The following is a 21,868-nucleotide window of genomic DNA, read 5'->3' as shown; positions in this document are numbered from 1 at the left end:
CGTCCCACGAGGTGGGAGGGGCGCAGGGTCAGTCTCCAAACAATTTCCTGCTACACAGTGTGGCCGGAAGTAATGAATGTTGGACTTCCATGTCAGAGCAAAGGTGGAACTCTGCTGCCTGGCATTTTGAAAACAAACGCTCTGCCACGGAGATGGGACAAGCGCCAGAGTGACAAGGAAGGGCAATCAGGAGATTGTTATTACTAAGAGAAATTATCCAAAACTTGGAGAATGACTCTGTGAACTTTCAGTGTCTTGCAGAGGTTTGTCTAACCAGCCTGACGGAGGACAAACGACTTTCTGGGGGAAAGGAAACTTCACTTGCGAAAGGATTGGAGCCAATGGATTTTACAATTCTGTGAAACTAAGATGAGGTGCTTTTATTTTCTGTCCAGTGTAGAAGATGGCCCCAAGGGTTATAGGGTTGGTTTTGGTTTTATTTTTGTTTTTTGCTGGGTAAAACATTAACCGATTTTTTACTGAACAGAGTGTTCTCATCCTGCCCTTCCCCCCCCCACACTGATTATATGTTCAAGAGCAGGAAGAATGTAAAGTGTCCAAATTGAGAAGGCACGTTGAGACTGAAAAAACAAAGCACCCAACTCCATATAAAGAATACACAGAGTTTTATTTTGGGTAACTTTCCGACAGGGAGGATCTGGGGGACAGTTATCCAGACCGCTGTGCAGCCAGTCTCAGCAAAAGTCTGGTTTTTAAGCTCCTGGTCTTACAGGAGGGGGGATGTGTAGGTGAGTGTTCGCATACACATGATTGACAACTGATGTTTAACAGACCTGGTGCCATCTTTGCCTCTGGAGGAGAAAACTAGGTTATGAGCCCACTGAAATCCAGAACAGGCTCCCTAAACATTCTGGTCTTGGAATGTGAGCATGGAGTTTATACATCAATCATTAGGAGGCTTGGAGAGGTCATTAAGCAACCAACAACAAGATGGCGGGTCAAAAATGGACTCAGTATGGACAGCACTCCTACATTATAAAAATCCCAGTTTTTTCATGTTCCCTGTGACCATAGCAAGTGTTGGTGAGGATATGGAGCAACTAGAACTCTCATAAGTTATGTAGGGGAGTTTGAAATGGTACAAAACACTGGAAACCAGTTTGTGAGTTTCTTATCCCAGTGTTGTTTGAATTTGCCTCTCTCAAATGACTAATGATGTTGAGCATCTTCTCATGTGCTTATTGGCCATTGGTACATCTTCTTTGGAGAAACGTCTATCCAAATCTTTTGTGCATTTTCTAACTGGGTGGTTTTTTATTGTTGTTGATTTATGAAAGACCTTTATATCTTCTAGATATAAGTCTTTGGCAAATGTAGGTATTGTAAATATTTTCTCCCATTCCCGGTTTATCATTTCATTTTCTTAAAGGGATCTTTCAAAAAGCAGATTTTACATTTTGATAAAGTCTAAGTTACACTTTTTTCTTTTGTAGTTCACATTGCTTGTGTACTAAGAAATCTTTGCCATTCCAGACTGTGAAAGTTTTCTTCTATGCATTTTTCCTAGATACTGTTAACAGTTTTATCCTTTATGAGTAGGTCTCTAATCTATTTAAAGTAAATGTTTTTATATGGTGTGAGGTGAGGATCAAAGTTTATTTTTGCCCATGTGTATATTCAGTTGTTCAGCACCATTTCTTGAAAAGAATATCCTTTCCTCATTGGATTACCTTGACCCCTGTGTTGAAAATCAATTGACCATATCTGTATGGTTCTATTTCTGGATTTGCTTCCCACTTACACATCTATCCTTATCCCAATACCACACTGACTTGATTTCTGTACCTCCATTCCAAGTCTTGAAATCAGGTAATGTAACTTTGTTATTTTTCAAAGTTGATTTGGCTTTTGCATTTCTGTATAAATTTTAAAAATCAACTTGTAATTTCTACAAAAATAAGAAAAGCCCACTGGGATTTTTATTTGATTGCATCAAATACACACATCAATTTAAGGAGAACTGCTGTCATAAAATATTGAAGCTTCCAGTCCATGAACATGGTATGCTGGTATATCTCTCCATTTATTTAAGTCTTTTTTTTACTTTTCCAACATTGTCTTAGAGTTTTCATTGTACATTTAATAAACATATTTGGTTAAATTTACTCCTAAGTATTTCATGGTTTCGGACACTGTTTTAAATGGTATTCATTTTATAAAAGTAGTGAGAGTATGACCCCTGCCTTTCTCCTTATCTTGGGGGAAAGCATTCAGTCTTTTACCATTAAGTGTTATGTTACCTATAGGTTTTTCATAGATGCCCTTTATCAGGCTGAGAAAGTTTCCTTATTTCTAGTTTGCTGAAAGTGTTTTTTTTTTTTTTCACAAATGGGTGAATTTTTTTTAACTTTTTATTTTGAAATAATCTTAGTGCTATGAACAGTTGTAAAAATATTACAGAGTTCTGGGGCACCTGGGTGGCTCAATCAGTTGTGAGGCTGGCTCTTGGTTTTGACTCAGGTCGTGATCTCAGGGTCATGATCTCAGGGTCATGAGACCGAGCCCTGATTCAGGCTCCGTGCTCAGTGTGGAGTCTGCTCAAGACTGTCTCTCCCTCTCCCTCTGCCCCCCCAATAAATAAATGAATCTTTAAAAAAATATTACAGAGTTCTTTCAGGTTGATAAATATGTTCTGGAACTCTAGTTGGTGATGATTGCATAACATAGTAAATGCACTAAAGGCCATTGAATTATATGTTTAAAAATGGTTAAAATAGCCAATGTGTTTATGTTCTGTATATTTCACTACAATAAAAAAACTAACAGTGTTTCCATATACCATTCTCCCAGCTTCGTCTAATGATAACAACTTACATATCCGCAGTGCAATGGTTAAAACTGGAAAATTACCTTGGTACCTCACTATTAATTAAACTGCATGCTTTATTTGGATTTCACCAGTGTTTCCCCTAAGATTTATTTTCCTCTGTTCCTGTTTCCAATCCAGGATCCTGTATTCCGTTTTGATGTCATACCTCCTTAGTCTTCTCCAGTCTGTGGCAGTTCCTCACTGCTTTCCTTCTCTTGCACAACCTTGACAATTTAGTGGAGTTCTAAATTCTCTTTTGTAGAATGCCCCTTAATTTGGGTTTATCTGGTGTTTTCTCCACATTCCATCAAGGCTATGCATTCCAAGGAAGAAAAGCTGAGAGGTAAAGTGCTTTTCTCTGTGTCTGATATGAAGTCAACATATCTTATTATCGGTGATATTAATCTTTTTTTTTTAAAGATTTTATTTATTTATTCGACAGAGATAGAGACAGCCAGCGAGAGAGGGAACACAAGCAGGGGGAGTGGGAGAGGAAGAAGCAGGCTCATAGTGGAGGAGCCTGATGTGGGGCTCGATCCCTAATGCCGGGATCACGCCCTGAGCCGAAGGCAGACGCTTAACCGCTGTGCCACCCAGGCGCCCCGGTGATATTAATCTTGATCACATGGTTAAGGTAATGTCTGCCAGGTGTCTCCACCGGAAAGTTACTATTTTTCCCTTTGTTATTAATAAATTACATAGTTTGAGACTCTGCAAATATCCCGTTTCTCTTTAAACTTTGAACCTTTTATGTTAACATTCATTGGTGGATATTGCCTGCAGCAAGATTTTCTAGTGATGATTTTCTATTTCCTTTATTCCTTCTAAATTTATTCACTGGAATTCTTCTGAAAGGAGATGTTGCCTCTTCTCCATTTCTTTATCTATTAAATTATTTAATTAATCAGTATAGACTCACACTCATATTTATTTATTCTTTAGGTTATAATCCAATACTATCCTTATTTGTTTGGTTGCTCAAATTGTTCCAATTTTGGTAATTGGAACCTTTCGGCACCGCAAGATACTCCAAGACCCTTTTGTATTTTGCTTGTCTCAGCTCTGGAACCAACCACTTCTCCAAAATCCGGGAATCTTAAGATCGGAGCACTATATGTGCTTATTGCTACTGGGGTGTCATTCTTCTCTCTCTCTTTTTTTTTTTTAGGTTTTATTTATTTAGTTGACAGAGATAGAGACAGCCAGCGAGAGAGGGAACACAAGCAGGGGGAGTGGGAGAGGAAGAAGCAGGCTCATAGCAGAGGAGCCTGATGTGGGGCTCGATCCCATAACGCCGGGATCGCGCCCTGAGCCGAAGGCAGACACTTAACAACTGCACCACCCAAGCGCCCCTGGGGTGTCATTCTTCTTTGTAGACATAGCTAAGAAATATATCTAGGTATACTATTGTCTCTGTATACATACATCATACATACATATTTATTTCTGTATCTCTGTATTTATTTTTTAAGCACCATAGGGTTCATTCTAGCTTTCTCCTCTTTGCTTTGCTGTAATTCCCCTCCCTCTCCAACAGTGAGAAATCTGGCACTCATTACCTACAATAAGTTTGTTACCCTTATGTAAACATAAAGTAGTTTCAGAAGTGCTGACCCATAACCCCATGAGAAACAAATTTACCCTTAGAGTACTACGTATGTCTGTAGTTCTTTTTGCCTTTAGCTTTTTACGGTATCAAAATATTGTTTCCGGGGCGCCTGGGTGGCACAGCGGTTAAGCGTCTGCCTTTGGCTCAGGGCGTGATCCCAGCGTTCTGGGTTCGAGCCCCACATCAGGCTCCTCTGCTATGAGCCTGCTTCTTCCTCTCCCACTCCCCCTGCTTGTGTTCCCTCTCTTGCTGGCTGTCTCTATCTCTGTCAAATAAATAAATAAAATCTTTAAAAAAAAATATTGTTTCCAAATTTACTGAGGTCAGCTCCCTTCTCGCCCATTCCCTCAGGTATGGGCATAAAATTCGTTTGTGATACAGCCACATTTGTATGTCACAGTCCCCAGTTGGCTGGCATTTAGTGCCCCTAAACCTCTGGAGTGGTCAGGGAAAGAGACAAAGAGAGCCCGGCCCAAATCGACGTCCTCCCAAGGTGCCTCCCTCCCCTAGGAGCAACATCATGGTCTTCACACTCTCTGGGAGGGGAGATCGACTTCATTAATCCTGCAAGTCACCAAATAATTAAACAAGCAAACAATGACAAGTCCAGAAAGAGAGGGTGATAGGACCAGAACTCAGGGTTGTTACAGTATATTTTGTAAAATTTCCAGTTTTCAACAAAAAATGACAAGACATGCAAAAAAAAAACAGGAAAGAATTCCCTGAACACCAGGAAAAAAAAATCAGGCAATAGAAATGGACTCTGAGGGGCGCCTGGGTGGCACAGCGGTTGAGCGTCTGCCTTCGGCTCAGGGCGTGATCCCGGCGTTCTGGCATCGAGCCCCACATCAGGCTCTTCCGCTATGAGACTGCTTCTTCCTCTCCCACTCCCCCTGCTTGTGTTCCCTCTCTCGCTGGCTGTCTCTATCTCTGTCGAATAAATAAATAAAATCTTTAAAAAAAAAAAAGAAAAAGAAATGGACTCTGAAGGTCATATGAGACTCTCGACTTTGGGAAACAAACTGAGGGTTTTGGAAAGGGAGGTGGGTGGGGGATGGGGTAACTGGGTGATGGGCATTAAAAAGGGCACATGGTATGGTGAGCACTAGGTGATATGCTCAACTAATGAATTATTGAACATTATATCAAAAACCAATGATGTCATATACCTTGGCTAACCGAATTTAAATTTTTAAAATGTCAAAAAAAAAAAAAAGAAAAGGAACTGACTCAGAGGGACTAGATGTTAAATTTAACAAAGATTTCGAAGTAGGCATTATAAATATGTTCAAAGAACTAAAGAAAATCGTAATTAAAGAATCAAATGAATGTGTGATGGCAATGTCACATCGAACAAAGATTACCAATTAAAAAATGGAAATTATTTTTTTAAATTTATTTATAAATTATATAAATTTATAGGGGCGCCTGGGTAGCGCAGTCGTTAAAGCGTCTGCCTTCGGCTCAGGGCGTGATCCCGGTGTTCCGGGATCGAGTCCCACGTCAGGCTCCTCCGCTGGGAGCCTGCTTCTTCCTCTCTCACTCCCCTGCTGTGTTCCCTCTCTCGCTGGCTGTCTCTCTGTCACATAAATAAATAAAATTTAAAAAAAAAAAAAAAATAAATAAAGTTTAAAAAATTATATAAATTTATAAAATATATAATTTTATAAATATATAAATTTATAAAATTATATAAATTTATAAATTTATATATTAAATTTATATGTTATATATTATATTTTATTATATATTATATATACTATATATTATATATATAAATTTATATAAATTTATAAATATATAGATATATAAATTTATAAAATATATAAAAATTTATTTATATTCGCCCTGAGCTGAAGGCAGATGCTTAACCACTGTGCCACCCAGGCGCCCCAAAAATGGAAATTATTTTTTAAAAAGAACCAAATGGAGATCCTGGAGTTGAAAAGTACAAGAACTGAGATGAAAAATTCTCTCTTGATTCCCAACAGTAGATAGAAATGGCAGAAGAAAAAATTAGTGAACTCGAAGATAGATTGATAGAGATTACGCAATCCAAAGAATGGCAAGAAGAAAAAAAATGAATACAGCCTCAGAGAAATTTGAAATACATTAAATGCACCAACATATATATAACTGAAGTACAAGAAAGAGAGAGAGAGAGAAGAAAACAATTAAAAATTAAAGAGCTAATGGCTGAAAGAAATGTATGCCAGTAAATCGGATAACTAGATAAAATGGACAAATACTTAGAAACACAAACTACTGACACTGATGGAAGAAAAAATAGAGGCTCCAAATAAACCAATAGTAAGTAAGCAATTGAATTAGTCCTCAAAATTCTACCCACAAAGAAAAACATAGGCCCAGAGGCGTCACTGGTGAATTTGACCAAATATTTAAAGAAGAATTAATAATTCCTCACAAACTCTTCCCAAAAATGGATGAGGGAGGAACACTTTCCAGCCCTTCCTATGAAGCTAGTATTACTCTGATACTAAAGTCAGACAAAGTCATCAGAAAGAAAATTATAAATATCTCTTACAAATATAGAAACAAAAATCCTTAACAAATTATTAGCAAACTGAACCCACCAACATATAAAAGAATTATGTACTGTGACCAAGTAGGATTTATACCCAGAATCCAAAGTTGGTTGAACATTCAAAAACATTAATGTAGTATATAGACCATATAATTTTTTAAATGCTACATAATGATCCCCAATAGATGCAGGAAAATCATTTGACAAATTCCAAAACTCTTTAATGATTTAAAAACAAAAAACAAAACAAAAAACCCTCAACAGACTAGGAAGAAAAGGGCGCTTACTCAACCCGAGTGTGAGCATCTGAGGAAAACTCACAGCTAACATCATACTTAATGATTAAAGACTAGATGCTTTCCTCCTAAGATCAGGAGCAAGAAAAGGATATCTGCTCTCCCTACTACTATTCAGCATTGGACTAGTGGTTCTAGCCAGTGCAATTAGACAAGAAAAGGAAATAAAGGCACTTGGATGGCTCAGTCAGTTAGATGTCCAACTCTTGATTTTGGCTCAGGTTATGATTTCAAGGTTCTGAGATTGAGCCCCATGTTGGGCTCTGCACTGGACATGGAGCCTGCTTAAGATGATCTCTCTCCCTCTCCCTGCCCACTCCCCACCCCAGCTTGCTGGTGCATGCTCTCCTTCTTAAAAAAAAAATCTGAAACACTGACAAAACCAAATCCAATAGAAGCCCCCCTTAATCCACCATTTCGCTTTCCATAGCTTCAGTTACCCAGGTTCAACTACAGTCCAGAAGCAGATGATACTCCTTTCTATGCATCCTATCCTCCTTCTGATATATAGTAGTCTAACACTGCTTCCCAATGGCCATGTCACCCACCTCACCTCATCTCATCACACAGGCATGTTATCATCTCACATAGTCATGAGAAGAGTGAATGAGATACTTTGAGATACAACGAGATATTTTCAGAGAGAGCCCACATTCACATAACTTTTATTACAATCCATTATTGTAATTGTTCTACTTTATTATTAGTTATTGTTGTTAATCCCTTCCTGTGCCTAATTTATAACTTAAACTTTATCATAGATATATACATTTACGAAAGAACATAGTATATATAGGGTTTGGTTCGGGCATCCACTGGGTCTTGGATCATAGTCGCTGGGGATAAGGGGGAAACTACTGTAGAGATGAGAATGTGAAAAACTATAATTCTCATTCTTATTTATGGGAGTGCAAATTTATACAGCCACTCTGGAAGCCACACGGGCGGTTTACTACAAAGTTATACTTACCGTAACAGCCAGCCATCTTTCCTAGGTATTTAGTATAAGTGAAATGAAAGTTTATGTTCACACAAAAACCTACACATGGATGTTTATAGCAGCTTTATTGATAATACTAAAAAAAAACCAAAAACCCAACCTGGTGCTAAATCTGACCAGTGCTTTTGCTGCATTTATTGTATGATTGTGTTTTTTCCCTTTATTCTATTAATATGTGAATTGCATTGATTGATATTCAGATGTTGAAATAAACTTTGCATTTCTGGGATAAACGCCAGCTGATCAAATATATGATCGTACTTCTATTTTGCTGAATTTGGTTTGTTATTATTTTGTTAAGGACTTTTATATCTCTGCTCACGAGGGATATTGGTCTGCAGTTTTGTCTAGTTTTTGTAATAAGTAATGCTGGGCTCATGAAATGTGTTGGAAGGTGTTTACTACTTCTTGGGGCGCCTGGGTGGCACAGCGGTTAAGCGTCTGCCTTCGGCTCAGGGCGTGATCCCGGCGTTATGGGATCGAGCCCCACATCAGGCTCCTCCGCTATGAGCCTGCTTCTTCCTCTCCCACTCCCCCTGCTTGTGTTCCGTCTCTCGTTGGCTGTTTCTATCTCTGTCAAATAAATAAATAAAATCTTAAAAAAAAAAAGAAACCAGGTATAAAACAATATATACCATATAATTCCGATCAGATAAAGTATACCAAAAAACAGGCAAAATTAATGTATGGTGTTAGATGTCAGGGTGGTGGTTCCTTTGGGAAGCATTTGTTGTTCAGTGGGGGCACAGGAAGAGCTTCTGGGGTGCTGTACCACTCTAGGTCTTTACATGGGTGGTGGTTACATGGTTGAGCTCACACTGTAATAAGTTACTGGTCAGTACTCCCACTCCCCCTGCTTGTGTTCCCTCTCCCGCTGGCTGTCTCTATCTCTCTCGAATAAATAAATAAAATCTTAAAAAAAAAAAAAGAATTGGCATTAGTTCTTAAATGTTTGATAGTTAGGAAAACTATATGGGCCTGGAGTTTTATTTCTGGGAACTTTTTGAAGATATGAATTCAAGTTATTTACTTGATGTCAGGTTATTCATAATTTCTATTTCCTCTTAAGTGAGTGTTGGTAATATGTGACTTTGAGGGAGTTTATCTGTTTTGTTTAATTCTCTTATTATTATTTCAATGCTTTTATGGCATGTAGTCATGTCTACTTTTTCCATCCTGATATTAGTAATTTGTGTCTTCTCTCTTATTTTCTTGATTATTCTTGGTAGAGTGTTATCAATTTTGTTGATTTTTTTTTTTATTCGACAGAGAGATCCAAAATGGATCTGCCTTTTGATTTTAGAATCTTGACTTCGTATATAGGGAATGGAAGAATGAAAAGCTCCCGTAAGAGTTGGTTTAACCATTCACCTAATGAAGGACGTTTGACTTGTTTCCAGTTTGGGGGTAATACAGCTGCTTTGAATGCTTATGTATAGGTCATGTGGACTAAAGTTTTCATTTCCCTGGGTAAATGCCCAGGAGTATGATTGCTAGCTAATATGGAAAGCGTAGGTTTAGTTTAAGACACTCACAGACTGTGGCACCTTGGTGGCTCAGTCGGTTAAGTGGCTGCCTTCAGCTTGGTCCCTGATCCCAGGGTCCTGGGGTCGAGCCCTGCATTGGGCTCTCTGCTCAGCAGCGAGTCTGCTTCTCTCTCCCCCTCTGTGATCGCTCTCGCTTTCACTCTCTCATATAAATGAACAATCTTAAAAAAAAAAAAAAAGACACTGACAAACTTTTTCAGAGTGGCTATAACATTTTACATCTCTACCGGGAATGGATGAGAGATCTAGTTTCTTAGCTGCTTCTCCCCCATTTGGCATTAACATGATCTTTTCATTTTAGCCATTCTGATGGCTATGGAATGAATTGTGTCATCCTTGCCCCCCCCCATTCTTATGTTGGAGGCCCAACCCTCTATTAGACTGTATTTGGACATCTGGGTCTTTAGGAGGTGATTAAGGGTAAGCGAAGGCACAAGGATGGGGCCTTGATCTGATAGGATTAGTGTCCCTATAAGAAGAGACACCTGAGATCTTGCTCTCTCTCTCTCCTTGTGCACACACACACACCAAGGAAAGGCCATGTGAGGACATAGTGAGAAGGCAGCCATATACAAGTCGAGAAGAGAGCCCTTACCAGAAACCAAATTTGCTGGATGGGATTGCAGTGGGGGAGAGAAATGGAGCTGAACTCTGAATAGAGCATGGGCGATTGGGAATCTACACCCAAGGAGAAGGGGGTGTCCGTGGGTGGAAAATTACTAAGAGCAAACACCAGGAGTAAGGGGGATTCTGGATAAATTGACCAAGCCAGGGTGATTCAACATCACCAAGGATGGTGGTGAACAAGGAATCCAATCAGATATGGGGGAGCCAGAACCCACGTCCCTCCATATCTGATTTGCTAAGCCTTTTGGACTTCCGTGTTTCTCCCATTTTAGGAAGAATTCAGCTAAGGCTTAGTTGAAAAAGAGTTCAGGGGAGCGTGACTAGAGCTCGGCCAACAAGAGAATCTTTGTCAGCTCCTTTTCCTATACTGTGCAGCCCCGTGGTTTTTACTATTCTTAACGATGGCTAATTATTTGTTGAGCCCTTATAATGTGTCAGGTACGATGTTAAATGTTTCAAATATGTCTATTAATCCTCCCGGGAGTCCTGTCAGGCAGATGAAATGATCTCCAATTCAAAGTTGAGAAATACGAAATTCACATAAACTGACCGGTCTAGGACTCCATACGCGGAGAGCAACAGTGTCAGAGTTCGAACCCACGTTTGTCCTATTTAAATGATCACTGTGCTACACTGTAAATAGGACAATGCAGATGTTAAATATAAGCAACACAATTCACCCCTAATTCCGCGGCCTACTCAAATTCACTGGGACAGGCCGTCCGCCCACACCCCGGAAAACCCCGCCCCTAGCCCGCCTCCAAGGACTAGGTAAGCTCCCGGGCCGGGAGGGGCGGGGCAGCCCCGCCCACCGCTCCGCCGCAGCCAATAGCGCCTGCGCCTTGGGGGCGGGGCTGCCCCTCTGATTGGTCACCTCCGGGGGCGGGGCCGGGCGCCGAGCACCGGGCACCGAGTGGAGCGCGAACCGCCGCGCGCCAAGTTCTGCGTTCCGGACTCGCGCGGCAGGTGTCACGTGGCGGGCACACAGTCGGGCGCGCGTCGGCGGGTCTCGGACTCTGGCAGCGGCGGCTGCAGCGTGGGGCCTCGGGGTCGCTGGGCTGGTGTGCGAGAGCCTGTTCCGGTAGGTGGGCAGCTGCGGGTGCCAGGACCTTGGTGTCGCCGGCGCTCTCGGGGTGTGCGCTCCCTTTGTGGTGTGCGCCTCGCCGCCGCGCTTCCCCCGCAGCTCTGAGAAGCCGGAAAAGGTACGGGGCGCTTTGTTAGTGGCCGGGGTGAGGGGCGGGAGGGCGAGCCCCAATGCCCGGTCCCTGGTCACCGGTCGGTGCAGTGGGGGTGGCGGGCTCGGCCTTTGACGCAGATGCGAAGGCTTAGAGCTGATGAAGTAGCCGCTCCCCACTGAGCACTTTTCTCGCAGAGCTTTTTCAATTTAAGTACACCCCTTCGCCTGGCTACAGAAGCCCCTCAACAAAGCTGCAGGCGGAGTGCTATCACAGAGCCCATTTTACAGATGAGGAAGGTGAGGCTCGAGGAGAAGAGCCGCTTTAGGCGCGACCCTGCAGATAGCAAAATGGCAGAGCCCGGAATTAAACGGAAGCTCTCAAAGCCTGCGCTCTCAAGCATTGCATGTATGGTCGCGCTCTGGAGTGCGAACAGATCCCTGCGGGGGAGGAGCGGCGCCTGTTGTCTGCAATCTGTCACCCCCTGTGCTAGGAGACAAACGTTGCCCTGTGGGGTTCTTGGCCCCGTGCCCTGTGCTTCGAGGTCCTGGAATTTAAGTGACCCTTGATCGCTGAGGCCAGCACAAAACGTGTCTTTAGCCAGGCAGTTGCCGGACTGGAAACACCAGTTCAGGTTCTTATGAAATCATATTTTAAATTTCTCACTTGAGGGAGCACGCGTTGGACGCGGGCAGCCTGTGCTTTTATTCATGGGAACGTGCTTTGGAGCTAAAGGTAAACCGGAGGTCGAATTTTGACTCTGTTGTAGCACCTTCGACCCCTGAGCTCTCCGAGCCTGTTTCCTCCTCTGTAAACTAGGCAGCACAGAATCTGTGTGTGGGACACACAGATGCCATTCAACAGGGCCGTTCCCTCCGGAGACTTCTGGCTGGTTCCACTTCTGTGGCAAAAGGCCCAGGGAAGATTTGGGGCCATGGGGAGGCTGATGACCTTGGCAAGTAAATTCACTTAGCGGGTCTGTTTTCCTGGGGTTGAGGTGAGGACGGTGCCACACATGAGTGACATTTCCCCAACAGAAATATCCGGCACTATAATGATAGTAACGGCAGCAGTGGGCTGTTTCCTGCCGGGGTGCTCCGCCCAGATTACTGAGTGGTAACAAAGACGGCCCTAAGGTCCCTCCATTCTTTGTAAGAGTAGTAGCTGATCATTTTTGAGTACTTTGTGCCTGGCACTGTTCTGAGTGCCCTGTGTATGTCCGGTGGCTCGTTTAACTCTCCCTGCCAGCTCAGAACTGTCTTCACTCCTGGGTTTAATGAGGGGGCTGAGAAACAGAGGTGTCAGCAACTGGGGTTGCACCTTAGGAAGTGGAGAGCAGGATCTGAACCCAGCAGGCTGGTTTTAGCACAGTTTCCTCGGCTCTGGTCTTCACTGTCGGGACGTGGGAGGGTTGGAGGGGTCCAGCTTGGGAGGTGTCCCCCACCTGCTTTTTGACGTGGGGAACCTTGATCTCCCTCAGCTGGGTTTCTCTAGTTGTTAGTTTCCGATTTCACAGATGGATTGAGACATGGCTGAAGACCGAGGTTTCTAGAACACAGTTTGAAACTTGTCAAGCATGCACGGTCAGGGTGAAGAATCTGTTCTCCCATCCCTGCTCTCACCCTTGGTCCTTCCAGTGTCATCTCTTGGGCCTCTGTTCCCCAAGCTTCAGCCACAGGGGCCTGATTTCTGGCCCTTAACAAGTCAAACTTCTTCCCATTTGAGGGCCTTTGCACTAACGGTGATAAGGTGAGGAGCGCTTGCCCCAGATCGCAGAAGCCTGGCTCCTTCCCACTTCAGATCTCAGCCCAGGCACTTTCCAAGGCCTCTCCTAAAGGAGCCCTCCACCCATTTATTGTCCTCATGGCCATCACCACCACCTGAAATTATCTTGTATATTTCTGGTTTACTTGTGTATTAGTCTGCTCCTCACAAAAGCAGGGCCTCTGTCTTTTGGACCCATGTGTTCCTAGTTCCTAGCTCAGTGCCTGGGACATGGGAATTGCTCAATAAATATTTGTTGCAGGAATGAATGAATTCACTGTAGGCTAATAATAGAGTATAGATTTCTGAAACATCAAAAGCTTGTCTTGAACGAAATATAGCATTACTGTATGATCCAGCAATTCCTCTTGGGGTCTGTACCCAGAAGGGCTGAAAGCAGGCGCTTGGTATTTGTTACATTCATGGCTGCATTATTGACAGTGGCCAAAAGGTGGAAGCAACCAATGTCGGTGATGGAAGAATGGACGAACAAAGTACTGTGTGGTGTCTGCATGCAGTGGAGTATTACCCAGACTTGACAGGGAGGGAAATTCTGACACGAGCTACAACATGGATGAACTTGGAAGGCCTCCCGCGACGTGAAATAAGCCAGACACAAAAGGGCGACTGTAGTGTGATTTCATTTACTGAGGCACCTGAAACAGTCAAATTCGTAGAAAGTAGAATAGTTGCTCCCACCAGCTTGGAGAGAGTGGAATGGAGAGATGTTTCATGGGTGCCCAGAATTGCTGTTTGGGGTGATGAGAAAGTTCTGGAGACAGATGGTCGTGATGGTTGCACAACGACGTGCGTGTATTTAATGCCACTGAATTGCACCTAAAAATGGTCAAAATGGCAGAGAATGACAAAGACCCTAGGGGGTTCATTTCTATGTGGCATTTAAGGAGCAAAACAAACGAGCAAGCAAAGAAAAAAGAGAAAAAGCCAGACTTAACTACAGAACAAACTGATGGTTACCAAGGGGAGGTGGATGGGTGAAGTAGAAAAAAAAATGTTTTAATAAAGATCATTTTTTAATTAAAAAATGGTTAAGGGGCGCCTGGGTAGCGCAGTCGTTAAGCGTCTGCCTTCGGCTCAGGGCGTGATCCCGGCGTTCCAGGATCGAGCCCCACATCAGGCTCCTCCGCTATGAGCCTGCTTCTTCCTCTCCCACTCCCCCTGCTTGTGTTCCCTCTCTCGCTGGCTGTCTCTCTCTCTGTCAAATAAATAAATAAAATCTTTAAAAAAATGGTTAAAATCGTAAATCTTACATATATTTTATCACAGTTAAAAAAAAAAAAAACAAGGACAAAGTTCAAGGTATGTTCTGTTTCAGCCAAACTCCAAACTTCAAGAAAGGATGCGAAGTTTGTCTTCCCTAAATATAATATTAGCTAAAAATGATGATCTTCCCTCTGCATCTTAAAAGGTACACAGTGTCAGGATTTCTTTCTTGTTTCATCAGCTACCTGGTCATCCATAACTCTGGTCAAGTTGACACATAAAGCAGCTATTTACATTCCAGGTCTTTGTCTTTCTTACTGTAATTCAAATTGCCCCAGAATATAATCTAATTGACTTAGTAGACAATAGATTATATCTACAGTAGGTGTAATTGACTACATTGAAACAAAAGAATCTTGAACTCTGCTTTTTTTTTTTTTTTTAAGATTTTATTTATTTATTTGAGACAGAACAAGCAGAGGGAAGAGGCGGAGGGAGAAGGAGAAGCAGGCTCCCCGCTGAGCAAGGAGCCCGATGCAGGACTCGATCCCAGGACATCATGCCCTGAGCTGAAGGCAGACTCTTTTTTTTTTTTTTTAAAGATTTTATTTATTTATTTGACAGAGATAGAGACAGCCAGCGAGAGAGGGAACACAAGCAGGGGGAGCAGGAGAGGAAGAAGCAGGCTCATAGCTGAAGAGCCTGATGTGGGGCTCGATCCCATAACGCCGGGATCACACCCTGAGCCGAAGGCAGGCGCTTAACCGCTGTGCCACCCAGGCGCCCCTGAAGGCAGACTCTTAACCGCCTGAGCCACCCAGGCGCCCCTGAACTCTCTGTTTGAATAAAGAATCGAAACTTCTTCACGGTTAAAAAAGCTTCATCTGGACTCAAGAAGGGTATGGGTTTAGGGCACCTGGGTGACTTAGCCCTGCATTGGGCTCCCTACTCTGCAGGGAGCCTGCTTCTGCCTCTGCCCTGCCTGAAATAAATAAATACAATCTCAAAAAAAAAAAAAAAAAGGAAGGGTATGGGCTTAATAAGGGTATGGATTAAGTACCCCATGTTGGGGAAGGAGGCTTGATCCTGAGTAGTTATAGGATACAGGGTAGAAAACTCCTCCTGGTGGGTGGGCAGTGAGAGCAGGGGGACGTGGAGGCCCCACGTGCCCACGTGCAGCCCCCCCCCCCTTCAGCGGTAACTGACTCAGAATTAGCATCTCCAGCAAGGAAAAGATTTGCAGGGAGGGCACAAGGCAGCAGGTGTTCTGCCAAAGGGAAGCCAGGGGGTGCAGAGGTGCCGGTGGGGACTTTGTGTCTTGTCCTGAGCGTGGTGCAACGGAGCACCTTTGCCAGAATGATTGTAGATCTGACGTACCTTGGAGGAGGAGGCCTCCAAATGGACTTAGTTATTTGGCCTTTGAGCAATATCTTCTCTGTTGCTTGCCACGTTGGAATCCTTTTTGAGTAATCAGTATTTCAAAGAAGCTTGGTCTTCCAGATTCTAGGACCAGAGCACCTGTTTTGGCTCTCACGTTTTTTTGGTTTTGGTTTTGGTTTTTTTTGGTGGGTTTAGCACCTGTCGAGGGCACGTGTGTGGGCCGATGCAGAGAGCCTTGGGTTGTACCGGCCATTCTTGAATGCGGGAATCAGGACGGAGAAAAGCCGTGGGCATAGTGGCCAAACCATTTTCCCCATCTCTCTCTCCCCCTGTGACGGCAACCTGGACACGGCCAGCCACCTCCAAGGCTGCCCGCCACCCTTGGCAAGGCAGGCCTGCTGTCACTGCAGGAGCACGCATTACTTTGAAGTCCTAATCCTCCGGTGCTTGAGTGAAAATCCTGGCTGCTTTGAAAGCCCCAGTGAGGAATTTCCCAGTGACCGATTTCTGATAGTTGCTTCTTGCTGGCTCCACCGGAGGCTACGGAGAACGCATCAGTGTGATTTGGGACTATTGGGCTGTTGTATTTAGCGGGTATGTTTGTCTAGCAAATGAGTGGGTGAGCTGGCCCAGGAACAATTGCTCTTGGGGCTGTGTGCCCCCTTTCCTCACACTGCTGCCACACTCATGACACTTCTGACCACCAGATGCGTGGGTTTTCCACACATCAGCAATTCTGTGACACCGGCTGGGGGGGATCCCGCAGTTCAATTCAGTTCTGCTACTGGTTGGAGTTAGCATGGACCCCACAGGTTAAGGGCTCAGTCCCACGAGACTGCCCCCCATTTCAGATGCCAACCGCAACTAGGAGGTCTCCACGTTACCCACAACTTCTGTATGACTTGCTACAAATTGGAGGTCCCCGTGACCTGACCCGCCTTTCCTTGGATTCAGTCATTTGCTAAGACAGCCCGTAGAACTCAGGGAAACATTTGCTTACCTTTACCAGTTTATTATATAGTAGAAGATACCATAAAGGAAGGATACCGACAAACAGCCGGATAAAGAGATACTTAGAGTGAGGTGTGGGAGGGTCCCCCCAGAGTTGGGGTGCGCTACCCTCCGGGTACGTGGGTATTCACCAACATGGGAGCTCCCCAGACCCCATACTTTGGGGATTTTTATGGAACCTTCCTCACCTACACTTGATCAATTATTAACTCTATTTCTAACACCTCTCTCCTCCCTGGAGAATGGGGAGTCCGGATGGAAAATTCCAAGCTTCTGATCATGGCTTGGTCTTTGTGGTGACCAGCCAGGAGTCCACCCGGAGTCACCTAAGGAGAACAAAAGTCACCCTTATCCCTCCCAGGAAATCACAAGACTTTTAAGAGCAGAGACCAATATATATTTCTTATTAACCCACAGTACTCTTGGGAGATGGGCTTTCTCCTCCTGATCGGCTCTTTCCCAGTCTGGATGTCCTCTGGATCCCATCTCCAATAGGCCCCGGACCCAGCTGTCCACAGTGATCCCTGCTCATGCCACGACCCCGTTCTTGTCCCCCGTGCCACTTTCCTCGTTTTATCTAGCTGCATGAAGCCACCCTTTTTCATTGCTGCTGGGCAGGGCTCCCGTCTGTTTTGGTCACCACTGTGTGCCCAGTACCAATCCCGTGGCTGCCATGGGGCAGGTCCTCGGTAAATAACTGGCGAGTGAGTGCCCCGAAATGAAAACATAGCAAATTGATGGACAAGTCCTGAAAACCTGCCAACTGCTGATTAGAGGAGGTTGGTTCCTATTAATATTTAAACTTTCACGCTGGTGGCCAGCCACTGCCCACTAAATGCCTGTCGCACTCTGCAGAAACCTAGGTTAAGAAGCTTGCGTTTTCCGCTCAGCCCTGCTTTAACGGGATGCCGTTTTCTGATGAAAAAGACAGACGTGCAAATCTGACCTGCGGCTTTTACCCGAGGGTTTCTATTTCAGCACAAAGGGCGTGCCTTGACTCGTAGTTCCTACAGGAGGGAGAGTGGGGGGCACTCAGAATGTGTGTTTGGGGGTTTTGAGCCCTTCCTTCCTGGCCAACCTGCTGTGCAGCCCTGGGGCTGAAATAACTTTTTTTCTTTTCCGAGCCTCATTTTCATTACTTGAAAAAATGGGAAGAATAACACTGACGTCGGCAATTGGTTTGTTCGCGCATTTGACAAATACGGCCATGCTGGGGTTCTGTGTGGGATTCAAAAAAATTTAAAAAGTAACACTCAGTTTTTGCCTTCAAGGCACCTGGTTTAGGAGGGGAGCGACCCCGTAACCAGGAAAGGTATAGTTGGGAAGAGGGGTACCGGGCTCTCTCTAGGCTGGGGCAGGCCTCAGAGGGAGGGCGGGGAGTTCTCTCTACGAACGGGATCACGAGCTGACCTCCACAGTTCCAGAAGGAACCAGAAGCTACACAGTGGTTTTGCAATAGAAGGCCGTCGTGTTGATCCAGCAGTTGTGAGGGAAAGGCCGTAAAACACGTCAGTCCTTCAGCAGCTCGGGAGAACCCACAGGTCGCCATGAGCTTTAACTGAATTTAATGCGGGGAGTGTTTCCAATTTTAGGCAACTTTGAACCCGTGCGATGATGACTCAAGTCAACGGAGCTCCCAAGGATGCCGACCTGTGGTCCTCGCATGAAAAAATGCTGGCGCAGCCCCTGAAAGACAGTGACACCGAGGTGAGGCGCGGGGAGTCTTGTTTCAGTCGCCAGGTCCACTCCTAAGTAACCCTTACTCGGGACAACCTTGCAGGTAGTGTAAGAATGCTGGATTTAGAGGCGGTGGCTGACAAAGTGGCTAAAAGTCCTCTATGGGAGGCGTCTGCGTGGCTCGGTTGGTCAAGCGTCCAACTCTTGGTTTCGGCTCAGGTCATGATCTCGGGGTCGCGAGATCAAGCCCCGTGTCGGGCTCCACACTAAGCATGGAGTCTGCTTCAGATTCTCTCTCCCTCTCCTTCTGCTCCTCCCTCTGCTCATTCACACTCTCTCTAAAATAAATAAACATTTAAAAAACCTTTAAAAGCCCTCTGTGGGCAAATATGGATATTTCTGGGTTTCCACAGTGCAGAGCACTGTTCTGGCTGCTCCGGAGGCAAGGGGCACTGAGATCTGACCCTTTCCTTCCAGTTCAGATAGCTGGACACCGAGAAGCATCCTTTCTTGATGTGTTTTTATAGCAGCTTTATACGTGAGAGATCATTCACTTGCCACGTAAGTCACCCACTTCAAGTGCACACGTCCGTGGTTTTGGTATGTTCACGGTCAATTTTATTTTATTTTTTAAAAGACTTTATTTATTTATTTGAGGGAGAGCATGCGTAGTGGGGAGAGGGAGCAGCAGAATCCCTGCTGAGCAGGGAGCCCAATGCGGGGCTCGAACCCAGGACCTCAAAATCACGACCTGAGCCGAAGTCTTACGCTTAACCAACTGAGCCACCCAGGCACCCCCATAATCAATTTTAGAACATTTTGATCCCCCTCAAAGAGAAACCTCAGACCCATGAGCAGTCCCCCTCCCACCCCCCCCAAACTCCCCAACCCGCGGCCACTACTGGTCTACTAAGCCTCTGTGGGTTTACCAAAGCAACTCTTGTGTTAAGGACGAAGAGCCAGCAATAAAGTTCAGGGAGGGAGAAACTTGGTGAAACATAGGGGTGAAAATAACAAGATGATGGAAAATTAAACATTAGGTGGGGTGCTTATTTGAAAGACCATTTTCTCTTCGGTCCTTTTGAGTCCCTTAATTTATTGTCTTGTATGAATTCCTCCCTAAAGGCTCAACTCGGGGGGCGATTTCCTGTTTGTGCAATGGGGGTCTTCTCAGTTGGGTTGTCGGGGTTATGGTCGGCTTCTGCGGGCAGAGTATGAATCTGTCCCAGTGTCTCATCTCTGTAAGAGGCTATGGCTTTGATCAGAGCAAAACGCTAACCTGAACCGGCCAGCCGTTCACTACCCCTTTCCTTCTCATCAGGTTTACAACATCATCAAGAAGGAGAGTCACCGCCAGAGGGTCGGGCTGGAGCTGATCGCCTCCGAGAATTTCGCCAGCCGAGCAGTTTTGGAGGCCCTAGGCTCTTGCTTAAATAACAAGTACTCCGAGGGGTACCCAGGCCAGAGGTATGTGAACGCCGTCAGAGGCCTGCTTCTGACGTAGCGATGGGAGCTACTGAGTCAGTCTAGGGTCTACACGGCGTGGGGATTTCTATTCCGCTCCCATGCAGTCATAACTCGTTTGCAATTCCCAGCATGTGACAGCGCTGATGTTCTTGGAGCAGCTGTCCTCACAGTCTTTAGCAGTCCCTTTGGGGCTTTCTGGAATAACAGGCCAATGCCTAAGGCGTCTGGAGCTGCTGGACTGTTGTCAAGCTTCTAGAAAAAGGTCAGCACTCTGAGTGGTGCCGTGGAAGGTGCTTGTTGCTCTGTGAGTAATTGAGTCTGTATCAGGGGTGCCCTGGAAGCGACAACTGACTCGTTCGTGGCTACGTTAGAAACGTTGCATGTGGTCAACTCCTTCACCCTGAGAACCACAAGAAGTTCTATTCATTTCTGGTTTTTTACGGTCATCAGCAAAGATGACGATGACAGAATTTGACATACGGTTTTTGCAGATTTGTACATTTGTGTCCCAGAGGACAGGGAAAAAGAAGGCTCACCCTCAACCCACTGCCGGCCGCTCCACACCGAGATGCCCTTGGAGGTCTCTGGAGAAGGGCCGAGAACCAAGTTGAAGGCATAGTCTTTCTCCTGCCCTGTGTAACTACCTTCTCTGCGCCTTCGAGGGTTCACCTGGTGTTTTCACAACCCGCAGCTCATTTGATCCTCGGGGCCGCCCTGCAGGGCAAGGAGCGCTGGTTTCCACAAGTTACAGATGAGGAAGCCAAGACTCACTGAGACTCAGTGACTTCTCGGGGTCGCACACAGGTAGATGTTTTCATGCTGTGGTCTCGTAAAAAATTAACGTCAGGTCTTTCTTGCCATGGCACTGAGCTCCTAAAGCCCTTGGAATTCCCTGGTGGTAGGTGTGTTCTGTTATTCTCGATGACCCTTTGTTGACCACGCCTGAGTTTAAGGCAGGTGACTGAGGGTGGGGTGCCTAGACGCAGAAAGCCCAGACAGGAGGTGAGAAGGGCAGAGCTTTCGGCCCTCTCCCCCAGCCCCCGAGGCACCAGGGGGCCGAGCGCGGTGGGGCTTGTACCAGCCGAGGTGCTGGGAGGGTGACGCCCCCCCCCACCACCACGTTGCCCTATGCGCCTCTTCCCTTGGACTATTCTTGAGTTGAATCTTTCGTAATAGACCAGTAATCATACATAGAGCGCTTTCCTGAGTTCTTTGCGTTGTTCTGGTGAAATGAATAGGCCTGAGAGGAGGTTGTGGAGACTCCCAAATGTGTGGCCAAGCGGGACAGTGGTGTGGGTAGCCTGGGGGCGCAGGACTGTGGCTGAGGGCAGACTCTTGAAACTGAGTCAGTCCTTAACCTGTGGCGTGGCCGCTAACTCGGGCCAGGTCGTGTCAGAATTGGGTGGAATTGTTGGGCCTCCCAGCTGGCGTCCAAGAATTGGTTGTCGGTGTTGGAAAAAGCCACACACATACTCCAAATCCCAAGCTGTCTCAGGGGTTCCAATGTTTCTGAGTTGACCTTGTAGAAGAGACTTTGATGGATCCCAGGGTTTTCGTCCCCACCCAGTGGACACAGGGACACCTGTCTCTGTAGAGAGGTGAAGCAGGTGACACCTGGCCCCCTGAGGTGGTATTTACTGCTGTGGTTTGAGGGCACCCGTTCATCCCTGGTGGGCATTTCTCTTCCTCTGTGAGTCTCGTCCCAAGTGAAAATGG

At 45.2% G+C, this 21,868-nt stretch overlaps 1 protein-coding gene across 3 annotated transcripts in view; it reads left to right on the top strand.

Moving 5' to 3' along the window:
• Window positions 1–11,326: 11,326 nt before the first annotated feature.
• SHMT1 (serine hydroxymethyltransferase 1) overlaps window positions 11,327–21,868 on the top strand; it is a 24,349-nt gene continuing 13,807 nt past the window's right edge. The window contains exons 1-3 of one of the 3 annotated variants that reach the window (XM_026521134.4): window positions 11,327–11,535; window positions 18,601–18,715; window positions 20,007–20,152. In XM_026521134.4, coding sequence (XP_026376919.2) covers window positions 18,620–18,715; window positions 20,007–20,152 — 242 coding nt within the window. In that variant the 5' untranslated portion in view covers window positions 11,327–11,535; window positions 18,601–18,619. Of the gene's footprint in view, window positions 11,657–11,725; window positions 12,365–18,600; window positions 18,716–20,006; window positions 20,153–21,868 lie in introns of those variants that run through there. The other 2 variants (XM_026521133.4, XM_026521136.4) reach the window with 2 other exon arrangements.

The sequence above is a fragment of the Ursus arctos genome, unplaced genomic scaffold (genome assembly GCF_023065955.2).
Source record: "Ursus arctos isolate Adak ecotype North America unplaced genomic scaffold, UrsArc2.0 scaffold_14, whole genome shotgun sequence".
NCBI classification, from domain to species: Eukaryota; Metazoa; Chordata; class Mammalia; order Carnivora; family Ursidae; genus Ursus; species Ursus arctos.
The sequence above is the reverse complement of the archived record's forward strand: the minus strand, read 5'-3'. Positions and strand labels throughout refer to the sequence as shown.